The sequence below is a fragment of the Thermobia domestica genome, chromosome 11, assembly GCF_964235325.1.
Source record: "Thermobia domestica chromosome 11, izTheDome1.hap1.1, whole genome shotgun sequence".
Classification (NCBI taxonomy): Eukaryota; Metazoa; Arthropoda; class Insecta; order Zygentoma; family Lepismatidae; genus Thermobia; species Thermobia domestica.
The window spans coordinates 83,692,131-83,706,612 of record NC_137464.1 but is presented as its reverse complement, the minus strand read 5'-3'; the positions used below and the strand labels follow the sequence as shown (position 1 = coordinate 83,706,612).

At 35.7% G+C, this 14,482-nt stretch overlaps 1 protein-coding gene across 1 annotated transcript in view; it reads right to left on the bottom strand.

The window, feature by feature from the left end:
* The window catches only part of LOC145663612 (N-acetylated-alpha-linked acidic dipeptidase 2-like), a 68,871-nt gene that overhangs the window by 2,083 nt on the left and 52,306 nt on the right, over positions 1-14,482 (bottom strand). Inside the window, exons 13-15 of the mRNA XM_081729720.1 lie at positions 8,623-8,866; positions 4,273-4,354; positions 388-480 (exon numbers count right to left, since the gene is read on the bottom strand). Of these exons, the coding sequence (XP_081585846.1) occupies positions 388-480; positions 4,273-4,354; positions 8,623-8,866 (419 nt within the window). The remainder of the gene's footprint in view (positions 1-387; positions 481-4,272; positions 4,355-8,622; positions 8,867-14,482) is intronic.

Sequence of the window (14,482 nt, the reverse complement as noted above, 5' to 3'; positions counted from 1 at the left end):
GTTCACGAAATACCTAGAACACTGGCAATCTTGGATACATTTGCTCTGAATAACCTCACACTGAATTTGCCCTTTTAAAAAATGAGAAAGGTCTCCAATTTTGTACCACTAACGTCTGGCATATTGCACAAAACTTAAGTCCGTACAAACCACTATCACCCAACACATCATTAATACAAGATAGTCGCAATGCACGAATGTTCAGTATCAGTGTTAATAACTCGCAAATATTATCTGCTACGGTACCTGTAAATTTCTATATTCATCATTAATTAATAATTATATATATAATCTTTACATTAATTATATAAAAACAATGCATTCTCTATATATGCATAACTATTTTAAATGCTACATTTATATTCTTTTCCGCCAAGAAATACATACTTGTATATTGGATTAGTAGACAGCCCCCAAGGAATAATAAATGCCTGGTCCACTTTTGCTAATCTATCATTCAAGTCTCGAACAGCCAAAACACTGTAAAATATTACAAAGTAAAGAAAAAATAACATAATTATTATCTATTATATATTAGTAAGGATAAATTATAACAGTAATTGTTATCTATAAATTATAAGGAGCTTTACTAATACCATCTTCACTTTTACAAGATTTCAAACTATTCTGTAAATTTAAGAAATATGTATTAAGATTTTAGATATTGTCTTTAATTTGTTGAAAATATTACCCCCGTTAAGTCTAATACTTGGAGTATAGCTTTGCACAAATCTGAGATGTCTACGATCTCTGTCAGAAATAGCTATTTGTCAACGAGTTAATGCGTTATTGATCACAGAAAATGGGCATACAAACGTACTTCTCTCTATAGTCTCAGTTGAAATTTGAGTTCTATGGACTACTGCAATAGTAACAGCCAATTAGATTCGGGTAAGATCAAAATGGATTGGCATTGCCCTTGCTGGTTTTCTTTACGTCACCATCAGAGGAGAAAGGCGACTACTTTTCAGACTTACCAGCTTTAGAGAGAAACTGTAAACAAAAGTACAGAAGATTGTAGTCCCAGAAGTATCCAATCTGACGTACAGATGGCGGTTGTTGTTTGAAAAACATTATTATGGTCAAAAGTACCAACCTTATAAAGCTTAAGTTTAAAGACGCTAGTTGTTTAGTATTTATTTGAAAGCCATCAATAGTGAACGCGCTTAGTGAATTTGTAAACATAGTAAAAATGGGCCATTATCATGTGATACGACACTTTCATTTGAATAAAGGCCTCAGTCCAACCAATATCAAAGCCTAGCTAGATTCTGTTCTAGGAGAGTCTGCTCCTTCGTTTGCGATAGTAAAATATTAAGTGTCAGAGTTACGAGCTGCAAAGATGAACACCGCAGTCGTCGACCAAACGAGGTAACCACGTCAAGTATGGAGAATAAAATTCACAAAATGGTATTGGATGACCGTCGAATGAAAGAAACCAGCCAGTAGACATGGTAAGCATTTCAAAATGTGCCGTACATCACATATTGACTGAAAATTTGGACATGAGAAAGCTGTGCACGTGATGGGTGCTGCGTTTGCGCACAACGAAACATCTCATTAGGTATGTTTAACAAAAATCATTTACTTTTAATTTTTCAAATAAGGAATTCAATACCCAATCATTGGTTTCAGTGGCTTTTAGTGCGATCATTGTTTTATTCTCTGAAGAAAGACTGACAGCCGTCTCTAAATGGACCCTTTAGATAGAGAAGTGGCATATAAACACAACCAATCATTTCGTTGAGGACGAGTGTAGTATGTAAACGACATCTGAAGAGATGACAAGTATGGTTCATAAGCATCATTTGCGTTTAATTTGTCAAATAAGTCATTCTATGTATTACGATATAATAGAAAATTAAGTTCGCAGTTTCCTTCTTAAACAGCCGTCCCTAAAGGATTAATTTTAAATTAACGTATGCATTACACACTGTTATACAGAGGTTGATTCAATTATATTGAGCCGAAGTCAATGCGTAACCGTACAGTACCGCGCATGTGCAACTCATCACCGTGAGATTGACACAAAGCAAGCAACACTATCTTGTTAGTCACGCAGTAGAGCAGTGTTTGATGCCAGCAAAACTGAACAGATTCTGGACCGGGTTCGTTGTGGCCATTTCCGACATTAAGTTCAGGATATCGCACATCGTAGAAATACGTCAAATGCGTAGTTCTCGTGTAGATAATGCCATTATGAATCGTATTATACGGAAATATGAGGCACAGAGTCCTAGGCCCACCACACGGACGCGAGTAGCTAGAGACCGTCCTCCCGTGAGGAGAATCCCCCGCTATTGCATGTTGTTCGGCGGCCTCTGAAAATCCTCCCACACAGCGTGCGATAGCCAGCAAATGCCGCACATCGCAGGTGACAATCAAACGCGCCATAAACAGGGATTTACACTTCACGATCGATCGCAAGAGCAGTGTACACGCCCTGAAACCGTCTCATATGGCTGAGCGAAAAAGGGATTGCAGGAATTCTATCGCCATATGAAACAATAAACTGGAATTTTGGACACTTCCTTGTCTGACATCTCTGTCAGGAGTCCAGATGCCAACCCATTATCGTGCTTCGGACTCCAAACGTTTCCTGTTCCATCGTCGAGTTCGCACCGTCTCTGGCCTGTAGAAAGCCTGTAAATAGGAGTAGGATGCAATGCCCTTGGTCCACCTGTGATACCAGGCAATAGTCAATAGAGGTGGGCTGCAGATCGAACATAACCGATGGTGGAGACACGGCATTTCCTAGGTAAGTGGCACATTCATATTCGAATCAGTATAAACTAGGAATGCAATGGATATACCCGATTGCAATGAAATGAGCTGAGCGAGCTTAAACTACGTAATCAGGAAGCGTTTTTCGGTGATTATTCCTCGATGGTACATCGGATTTTTGATTTCGACCTATGTTGTCACTCAGCACGACATACTCTATCAGCGTGCTAAGTTTGGTTGAGATCGGCCAAACGGTCTAGGAGGAAGCGTTTTTCGGTGATTATTCCTCGATGGTACATCGGATTTTTGATTTCGACCTATGTTGTCACTCAGCACGACATACTCTATCAGCGTGCTAAGTTTGGTTGAGATCGGCCAAACGATCTAGGAGGAGTTCGCGGACAACCATACGGCTAACCCGAGTATAAGAGCTTCGCTTCGCTCAGCTCAATAATAACTAGGAATGCAATGGATATACCCGATTGCAATGAAATGAGCTGAGCGAGCTTAAACTACGTAATCAGGAAGCGTTTTTCGGTAATTATTCCTCGATGGTACATCGGATTTTTTATTTCGACCTATGTTCTCACTCAGCACGACATACTCTATCAGCGTGCTAAGTTTGGTTGAGATCGGCCAAACGGTCTAGGAGGAAGCGTTTTTCGGTGATTATTCCTCGATGGTACATCGGATTTTTGATTTCGACCTATGTTCTCACTCAGCACGACATACTCTATCAGCGTGCTAAGTTTGGTTGAGATCGGCCAAACGGTCTAGGAGGAAGCGTTTTTCGGTGATTATTCCTCGATGGTACATAGGATTTTTGATTTCGACCTATGTTGTCACTCAGCACGACATACTCTATCAGCGTGCTAAGTTTGGTTGAGATCGGCCAAACGGTCTAGGAGGAGTTCGCGGACAACCAAACGGCTAACCCGAGTATAAGAGTTTCGCTTCGCTCAGCTCAATGAACCAAATTCTGTATTTAAGCCTTCAGTGTTACGTGGTAATGACATCCACTTCTTTATATGCTTTCAACATCATTTTGTCATTGTGTCTTTTGTAGTACAATGCTTGAAATGGCGTAACTTCTAACTTATTCAACAAATTAGGATCGGGCGCTTAAGGTATGTGAGTTAAGAATACAAAACTTAAATACTCTTCCGTCCGCAGTCTCAAGAAGCGATTTAAACCTCCACGTGTCTGAGTGGTCAACCAATTTAGTTCTTTCTATATTTAGCATTACAAAAACAAAAAAAGAGAATGTATTTGATTCAAACATTCGTACTAACACAGCTAGTATATAATACTTCTAAAGGATAAAAAAAACATATTTTAAACCAGGGGCGGATCCAGGGGGCGATCGGGGCGATCGCCCCCCCAGAAGAGGAAACTTTTTTATTTTATATATATAAATAAAACCCATCGCAAAGTTTAGAGCCCTTAAAAGTAGCAGTATGACAACCCACCGCCCCCCCAGAAGTCGGTTTGTCGGTTCTGGATCCGCCCCTGTTTTAAATCTGTCTTTATATAATTCTGGAAACTTACTCATTTAGGTCAACGTTGCTAACTAGATTCTGAAGACTATCGGCAGCATCAGCAAAATCTTGGACTGCTGCTTCGAATCCATCTGCAAAAGGAAACGTTTAATCTTATTCAAACCGTAGAAATATAATTCATGGTCCTTATACAGTAAGAGTCCAACTACCTGACTTAAATCGGATATGCGGAAACCCTCCGGATAGACCTATTGGAGAATTCGTCAAAAAATGTTAGGTTGTGAAATTAAAAGAGTTCTATAAAACCGGTTTCGTTAAGTAAAAAGTATGTTGAAAATAATATCACTTTTACTACAAATAACTAAAAATACAGAAATTGTAAATTAATAAATTATAAATTAACAGAAAATTAAATTTTTACTAATAAATATACAATTCGCAATGCATTTTTAATATCCGAGCTTCTATCCGGATGAATGGAGTTCGGATATTTGGAGTTATACTGTATTTCAGAAATATGTAGAAGGTGATTTTAAACCTATGATATAATGAACGTTAGTTTGTTTTTAATAAAATAAAAATGACTCTTTTGGTACGTCTTAGATATTTACATGATCATCAACCTTTTAAGCATTTGCTAGTTAAATATGTTTTGACGCTGAAATAACTTAGATGATTTCCTTCATATAGTTGCATGTTACGGTGTTACGTTTGTCCTAATGAACTAGTGGAGACTGGACTACCACCAGTGAGGAACAGGGTACAAATGAGGGCTATAATATGGAGATGCCGCAACAAGTTTCTTACTTATACAGGATTTTTCCTGTCATCACAAGTTGACATTTGTAATTTAACAACCCCTTTCCTATTTTCTCATAGAAGCCCAGTAGATTAGCAACCAAGTCGGTGTCTTCTTGATTTCGCAGGTGCACAGAGCATCACCGTATAGATCCTTCCTCACCCCACTGCCTCGCATCCAAGAGAACGGATTTATAAGACCAAAGCACCTAAGTTTAATATTCTATAACTTAAGTACAGAAGTCAAAATTATTAATCTTGCCAACTTTAATCGTATCTATTATGTATAACGAAATCAGATATCGCTACTGAACTGATCATTTTATATCCGGGCCGGAGTGTTGGTTAAAAAAGTAAAAGGAAGCTTTTATATAATTCTTAAATAGTATTATCCTTCAACACTGTCACATTTCTAGATATTATAAAACACTGAAAAGATTAAAATTTCCCTAATAAATAGCTCTTCAGTCTAAGGACTCAAAAAGACTGACTGGCTCAGTAGTTGCTATTACGCTAGTGATACCTCTGTTCAAATTCTGTAGTAAAATACTGGATATAACTATCCCGACAGCATTTGTGTATCTGGTTTAATTGTGATTTTTACAGATTTCTCTTTTAGTAGATGATCACTATGCTATCACATATACGTAATAATAGTAAAAAAATCTTTCCCTTTCATTTATTAATTGATTAATTGGTCTATATTAAACGTCCCTTTTCCAGTACCGAGGCTATATGTAGTGTTGGGTAAGTTACTTGTAAAAATGTAACGTGTTACAAGTTACTTTACTTTCCCTTAAAATGTAACGCGTTAGTAACACGTTACTTGCCTCAAAAAAGTAACTGTTACCCTACTTCGAAAGTAACGCGTTACTAACGCGTTACTTTTAGGTCCGAAACTTTGAATATGTAAAAAAATCTTATTACTTCAATTTTTCGTATTATTATTATTATTATTATTATTATTATTATTATTATTATTATTATTATTATTATTATTATTATTATTATTATTATTATTATTGCACATTCCAATTTTCCCTAATCATCGTAAATGTTTAGAACTGTAGGTTGATATATCCTTGCTATATCCTACAAGCAGTTACTTTATTGGAAATTTGATGTGCTTCGCTAACTTCTTAAACGCAATATTGCCGTTCTGAATCACTTTGTGTAGATGCAAGAAAAAATTCTTACTTGACAGCTGTACAAACATTTTCATATAATGTAACACTGACTAAAATGCTACACTGCGTTAGAAAAAAAAATCACTGTTTATTATTATTCTGCTAAATTAATTATAGCATTGTTATGTAAAAATTAAAAATACAGAATATAGAGCAGCATTGCACTATAACTAATAAAATAACACATGAATTGGGGGAGAATCAAAACTTGCCAATAACTCTAAAATCGATACACGGTTTTTAAAGCTAGTTGTTCTAAACTCTATAATCAACTGGACTCTACGACACTCAAACTGATCTGAAAGAACTCCAATATTACATCCCATCAACAAACTATTTTCTAGTAATCAGAACACAGTTTATTCATATTAACCCCTTACTGTATGTCGTTAATTATGGCACCCTAGCTGTTAATAAATACCGGTATTTCTCGCTTCACTTCAGACCAGGGATAACAATGAGGGGGAACGCGGGTGGACGCCGTCTCCCTACTTTCAGAAAATACTGTGGCGTCCCTCACTTGATAAAGAAATATCAATGGGCAAAGATTGGCACGGGGACGGTGTGACGTCATGCGTCCCCTTACCTTTTCACATCCACTTTTACCCCTGCTTCAGACACTTTACTTTTAAATTCGGTCCTCCATCATCCTCAGCTTTTTGGAAAAAGTATTCTTTCAAATGTTCGAAGTGTAAAACATTTTCCTTCCAGATCTTTATAAAAATAACACCAATCAAAGCAATCTAGACCACCATTGTATTTGTAGTCCACTCGCTGAATGTATTGACTTGGAGCTATCAAAATCTATGACAAAATCTTACAGGTGCTTGCAATCAGTACATATGATTTTCCTGAGGTTGTACTCATCTTCCAAAAACAGCAAGTGCCATTAAGGTCTTATCTGCTTCTCTGCATGTCGGTGACTGACTGTCGGTCACTGATATAATTCATGCTCCACTTCATCATTCTGAGAAATTCACTTACAAGAAAAAACATCCGAAAATATATATATACATATATTGTAATTACTTATTCGAAATGTAACGCAAAAAAAGAAACGCAAACTAGGTACGTTACTTAAAAATTTCTAACGCGTTACCGTTACAGTTACTTTGGAAAAAATGTAACGCGTTACTAGGAAACGTTACTTAAAAAGTAACGCGTTACTTGCGTTACGTTACTTCCCAAGACTGGCTATATGAGATGGTGTCTGCTGCTCAAAGAGGAATCAGAACCACTATTTAAGTTTGCATTCAAGATAAAATATCCCTACCAGGAGAAGCAAAGAATAAATAAATAAATGCGCTTTATCCTTTACCACGAAGGATGTTCTCTTTCATTCAAGTAAATAATATTAATAAATATATTAGTAGGATAACCAGAATTTTTGCTCGAGACCGTGACAGGCGTTTCTCTCTTTTTTTTTTGGGGGGGGGGTAAAAAAAGATGATGATAGTAAATTTATGAACTAGAGTAATTTGTTAGTATTGATAGTAGTCATTAGCTCCTAGGCAAACTGTAAAGTTGCTCTGGGGCCCCTTCTTCCGTATTCCCACTATATAATTTGATGACAACACGTTTCCTATTATTTAAGTTAATGACACCTTTTGGATGCAACGCAAATATTATAGTTAACTATTATCCTTAGTCTGCGTTAACGACTTTACAGAAACAATCAATTTGTTTGAAAGAATATATCCAGTATTGGATAGTGTGGATATTATTTGTTTTTTCTTTACAAGCCGGACGTATTAGAGTATTCCCTAGTCATTGTCGGCAGACTTTTTTTAAAAACCATAAGGCTGTTTTCTGTAGAAAAGTACTAAAAAGAACTTATAAATAGTTAGTCATAATGTCTTGTAATAAATGCAAAGGTTTAGAAATTGCTAGAAGAAAATCTCCAATAGTTAAACAGATAGTGACAAATGTGAGTGTGTTTCTATGTATGTACACTCATGTCCAAAATTATTGTCGCATGTCTATAAATATGTTGTTGTAGGAATATAATTTGATAACGAATTCGCCAGGTATTTCTTATAATTCTAGTGTGTGTATAATCGACAAAGACATGTATGTGGAAAATTTCATGTCAAAAGAGCAGTAAATAAGAACAATAAAACGAAAATAAAACTTTCTTGTCCATTTAGCAACATAATTTTCGTATTTATAATTTTTTTCCCTATGAAATTTACCACAAATATAGATTTCCCGATTACACATAGTATCAGTATTAAAAGTATCCTGCAAAATCATTGTCAAATTATATTCTTACAAGAAGACAATATATATGCGACAATTATTTTGGACATGAGTGTATATCATTTAATGTTCAAAATAAAAACGTCTTTGGAAAATGTTTTCCTGTCCCTTATATTAAATAAGTAACTTCCACTACTATGGTTATTAATACTTACCTAAAGTAATATTTTGTTCAGCAAGAAGTGGTCCAATAGTGTTATTTATGCTCTGGACATTTCGTTGAAGGAACGCAGCGTAGTCATTGACGTTGAAAGGAAGTACATCTGCGTCTGCTATTGTTATGGCTAAGACTCCCCACAATTGAGCTATGGCCTTATGGTAAAGGAAGCCTCGGTCGATTAAGCTGTCCACCAGATAGAATGTGTCATAAAGCGTGTGGTACAGAGGATAACTCCCAGGCTATAAAATACAAAATTTACAAAAGTAGTTATAATTTTAAGAAGTTGTCTGAAATACAAGATTCAATTTTACTATTATTAAACACAAATTGAAATCAGTGTGATTTCTGAACATCGAGCAAGATTTCTCGTTCGTATTTTTAAGAATTTAATTAACTTTAGAAGTAGTAAGTGTCACTGTTAGAAGAAATCAAACCACAATAGGTACAATCTGTCAAAAATGTACAATAGTGTATATTTTTAATATGTAGTCTATAAATTAGTAATGTATTCAAGCAGAATAAACACTGTCGAGTGCAACAGACTGGCAACAAATGACATACCTTCTAAGCTTGCCTTCACATTAGGATCCTCTGAGTCACTCGCGTGAGCTGCTCATGCGAATTTGGAGTGTGAAAACATTGAAGGTTCTGAGCCGTTAGAAAGATCGAAAGCCATGGTACCAAAGTGGCGGCTATGCTAGAGCCAGAAGAAGTTGCAACTTGAACCTTGTCAATAAATTGCAAGAAAAAGAATATCTAGAACAATGTGGATTCATCCTATAAATCGATCAAGACTGGGAGAATGTTCATTTTACAATAGGGATGGCCAATTCCGAAAATTTACTTTCCGGAACCCGGAAAATAAATTTAGAAAAATCAGGAATTTAGGAAATTATGGAATTCAAAAAAATTTCGGATTTTGAAAAATTCGGAATTCAGAAAAAATCCGGATTTTGAAAAAATTCAGAATTCCGAAAAATTCCGGATTTCCGAAAAATTCTGGAATTTAGAAAATTCTGCAATTCAGAAAATTCTGTATTTTATAGAAAATCCATTATATTCCGAATTCCGTATTTTTTTCAAATTTCGGAAAGTGAAATTTCCGATTCCTAAAAGTAAATTTTCCGGAATTTGGATTTCGGAAAATTTTGGCCATCCTTATTTTACAGTCTGTTTCCTAAACTAAGAGGAGATAAAAGAGAATATTTCAATTACTTCAGGATGTCTATATGTTCGTTTGATGAATTGTATAATAGAACATTTCATCAGAGTAACACCAAGGTGAGAAAATTTTCAACATCAAATATATGTGCAATTTCTCCATTCCAATTGAGTTCACGCTCACGTGTGAAGAGGCTTTCATAAGACTGCATGTTATATTCTTCCCCGCCAGCAGCCTGCTCGAGCCAACTATTGGCGGGGTGATCTTCATAGCAGCTCAGAGCCGCGGCTCACAGAATCCTACTGTGAAGGCTACCGATGGCTCTATCTTTCAATTTTCTCGAAAAGTATGCAGAAGTATTTGTTTTCAAGCAAAATATCCGCACCCGCTCGATATGATCTATCGATTACATTGTTCAGCTCGATATGATCTATCGATTATATTGTTCAGCTCGATATGACCTATTGATTATATTGTTGAGCTCGATATGATCTATCGATTACATTGTTCAGCTTGATATGATATATCGATTACATTGTTCAGCTTGATATGATCTATCGATTACATTGTTCAACTCGATATGATCTATCGATTACATTGTTCATCTCGATATGATCTGTCGATTACATTGTACAGTTTGATATGATCTATCGATTATATTGTTCAGCTTGATATGATCTATCGATTATATTGTTCAGCTTGATATGATCTATCGATTACATTGTTCAGTTTGATATGATCTATCGATTACATTGTTCAGCTTGATATGATCTATCGATTATATTGTTCAGTTCGATATGATCTATCGATTACATTGTTCAGCTTGATATGATCTATTGATTATATTGTTCAGCTTGATATGATCTATGGATTATATTGTTCAGCTCCATGTGATCTATCGATTTATATTTAAACAATGTTAACTTTAAACAAAAGCTAAAATTTAAAAGTTAAAATCTTAATTTTTGGCTATTGTCTCGTATCTCTTAACCATACTGTGTATTGCCATATCCATAGTGTCACAATGATAGCTGTGTTAATGTACACTTTAGTATAAGTTTAATCTTAATAAGTAGCGTGCTTATTGTACAGCATCATCTTTTATGTTTATAAGTAATAATAATAACAATAATAATAATAATAATAATAATAATAATAATAATAATAATAATAAATCTTAATTTTCTGGAAAACTGAGCATGAGGATCCGCTTAATAATAATATCTATCGGTTGGTACTTGCCTTATCTTTGGATTTTTTCGTTAAGGTTTCTGGCTAAGCCCACTTTTTTTTAAAAAAAAAGTAATCAGCGACTAACTTCAAAGTAGTAAAGAATATAAAAACTGTAGAAAATAAACCAGGTAGTATCTAGAAAATGGTATAACATGAACTAATAATTATTTACGTTTATCAAGCCAGAATCACCACTTTAATTTAATTCGAATCCGTACATAGGACCACTTGTAGCACGAATAGAGTCCATACACTATCAGTTTAACTGAAGAAAAACCTGATTGTGACGTCACAACTGAAGGAAAAACTGTGCGAACTGAAGGAATTCGTTCAGTCCACTCTGTTCTTCATGTGGTTATTTGGGCTGAAGAACAGTTATTTTGGACTGAACAAACGAACTGTCTTCTGCTAACATAACCATGCTATTAACAGAACGAAACACACAGTTTTCTCAGTTCAGGTCCTGTCATGATGGGATCTAGTAAAAGTGAGGCATTGTTGGCTTTTATTGAAGCCTACCATGCTCATCCCGAACTTTGGGACATGCAACATGTGCTTTATGCGAATACGTATAAAAGAGGAGAGGTGGATGATGTGTTACTTACAAAATTGAAAGAGTTGGAACCTCAGGCGACACGCGATACTGTTATTTAAGAAATAAACAACGTACAGTCGGCATTTAGGAAGAACTGCGGAAAGTAAATGGATCCAACAAATCGGAAACTGGAGATGAGGAAGTGGATGTTCCAGAGCTTTAGTATTTCAAGGAACTTAGAACTCCACTCCACATAAAATCTATTGAAACTAAAGCAACTGAACTGAAGGAACTGAAGGACTGAACTCGATTAACTGACGATACTTCACACACTATCAATTAAATTCATCGTACCATCGGTTAGTTCAGTTTCTAGCTCAGTTATACTGACGGTTAAAACTGATAGTGTATGGACCCTATAACAATTGACATCTCTTTTGTTTTCCACAAAAGGTTATTTGTAAAAGAGGCAATTTTGGTTTCACATCAAACCAGGAACACCACTTTAACTTCTTAATTACTTCTGTACGTGAGAGCACTAACGTTATGCTTGTAGCACTAACCAGCAGTAAGAGGTTGTCCACATATTGCCTAACGTGTAAAGTGGGGAGGGGGTTCGGTCTTGAGCGTTAGGAAGTGTGACAACGGGGGATTTACGTCTTCGTTACGTAACGCATGATTTTTTGCTGTAATTTTTATTTTTATTCTCAGGTTTATATGTAATCTTTTAAACATATAATTTTATTCCATTTTTCAATTTTTATAAATAAACTAGCAGAATACCTTTTCTTCGTACAGGGAGAATACTTTTCATTTTGGGCAGAAAGTACTAATAGAGCTGAATTTGGATTTAACCGGCATCTGAACTGTTACTGTTCATCTGAACGACCCAGAAAACTATGGACTTGACAATAATATCGATCATTCTTGATCATTTTTATATATCTAACCCTCTCCAAGTTGCGGGTCTGAACTTGGATTTAAATGGCATCAGAGTACTAGTATTAGAAATATTTTTTTCTTTATTATAATAACTCCCAATTCAAGCAAAATTGGTTAAAAAACAAATGTCAAAAAGTGTTACGTAAGAAAGGGGGGAGGGAGAGGTTCGCCCATACGTTACGAAGTGTGACAAAGGAAAGGAAGGGAGTAAAAATTGGTCAAAAATAGCGTTACATAATATGTGAACAGCCCCTAACACAGCATTAACAATTGGCGTAGGTCTTATTATGACTTTCAGATATGGTGATTTCGACTTGATAAATGTTAGTGATTTTCAAAACGCTTCATATAGTATACAAATTTGGGTGTCCAATAATTATGATGTTATGAACTCCTTCGTGGCTAAGCAGTTAGCGTACGCGCCTTTAGAGTGGGCGACCCGGGTTCGATTTCCGGTTGGAGCTCATCTGGTTCGGATTCCATGTTAATCAGTAGGCCCCATCTCATATAGCATCTCTGCTGAAAGCGACGTTAAACTCAATTATGACGTCATGAAGTACGCACTCAAATTTCTGATCCATGCGACGGTGAAGGTGTTTAGTGCATCGAATATAGTTCGAAATGGTATATGTAGTGAAGGTAGTAGGAATGATAAATAAAATTATTTGAGATTAGTCAACATTGAGAAGGATTAGTTTAGATGGATGGAACGGGAGTTTTCGTGAAGTATTTTCTTTCATAACATATCATATGCATACAATTCCCCGGTGATATTATGTACATATGACAACCTATAATACAATACAAATAGTTAGTGGCGTATTGATATTATTGTGTTTGACTATTGAGTCGACGGGGCTATTTCGTGAATTAGTTGGTGTTCATAGTACTGACGAGTACTTGAGACTATATACTGTATATGGCTTCGTGATTATGATTATTATGAGTATAATAAGAACCCAATGTTTATATACGAGTATACGTATATATAAAGCCCAATGATGAATATACATATTAGAGGCCACTAGATGGAAATGAGTGAGTGTGTGTGAATGTGATGGGAGTCTCCCAGACCTTTCGTCGAGAACTGTATTTTCTGGAAAGTTAATTTGTATAATTGGTTTGAGTGGAAATTAGTTTTAGTTTGGTGTATGAGCGAAAGTAGAGTCAATACCCGGCCTAGGCATACACTGGAAACAATATCAATGAAACGTATGAAGCAACATCTAATTATTTTATTATTATTTCAATTAAATATGATTTAGATATATTCAATGCTGCATTGCACAGAAGAAGATAGTGTGATTATTGAAACAGTTAAGTCAAAATAGTAAACGATATATACATTTAAAAAAAAAATGTATTGTAAATGTTTTCTTTCAAGGTTATTCTTTTATGTGAATAGGTTCAACTCTTTTTCTTCCTTCTCTTTTTTGTACTTCTTCTCTTCTTCATTTCTTTTCCTTTCTTATATTTCTTTCTTTCTTTCTTCTTCTCACAGTCTAGCGACCTCCTCATGTCACCTCTACCTATAGACTTTCATTCATAAGGTCTCTCTTCGATGAAGTGACAGCCTTATCCAACACACGGTTAATATACTTACTATGGTTTCTAAGGATATCGTTGCTATAGAGATGAAATGGAATGGGACAGATGAAAGCGAATAAGCGCGAAGGGCCGTTACGGACTAGAGGGGGCCTTTGCTAAGTACGAAGTTTTACTGCCTCATGGGGCCGTACTGATATAAGCAAGGGGGGCCGAGAAGACTCTTTTCCGAACGACGAACTTAGGTTTCCGCAACATTTTTTGGTAGAAAGACTCATGTAAGCATTTGCGATCGCGAAAATTCGATCAAGGCCTACAGGTTCTACGCCGTGTGTTCTCTGCGGGACCCCTCAGGTCTCGGGCCCTTGGCGATCGCACTGCATATAAGATGAGATTTGAAAACAGTTATTAGTTTATTTAATAAAATAATATTGTAGA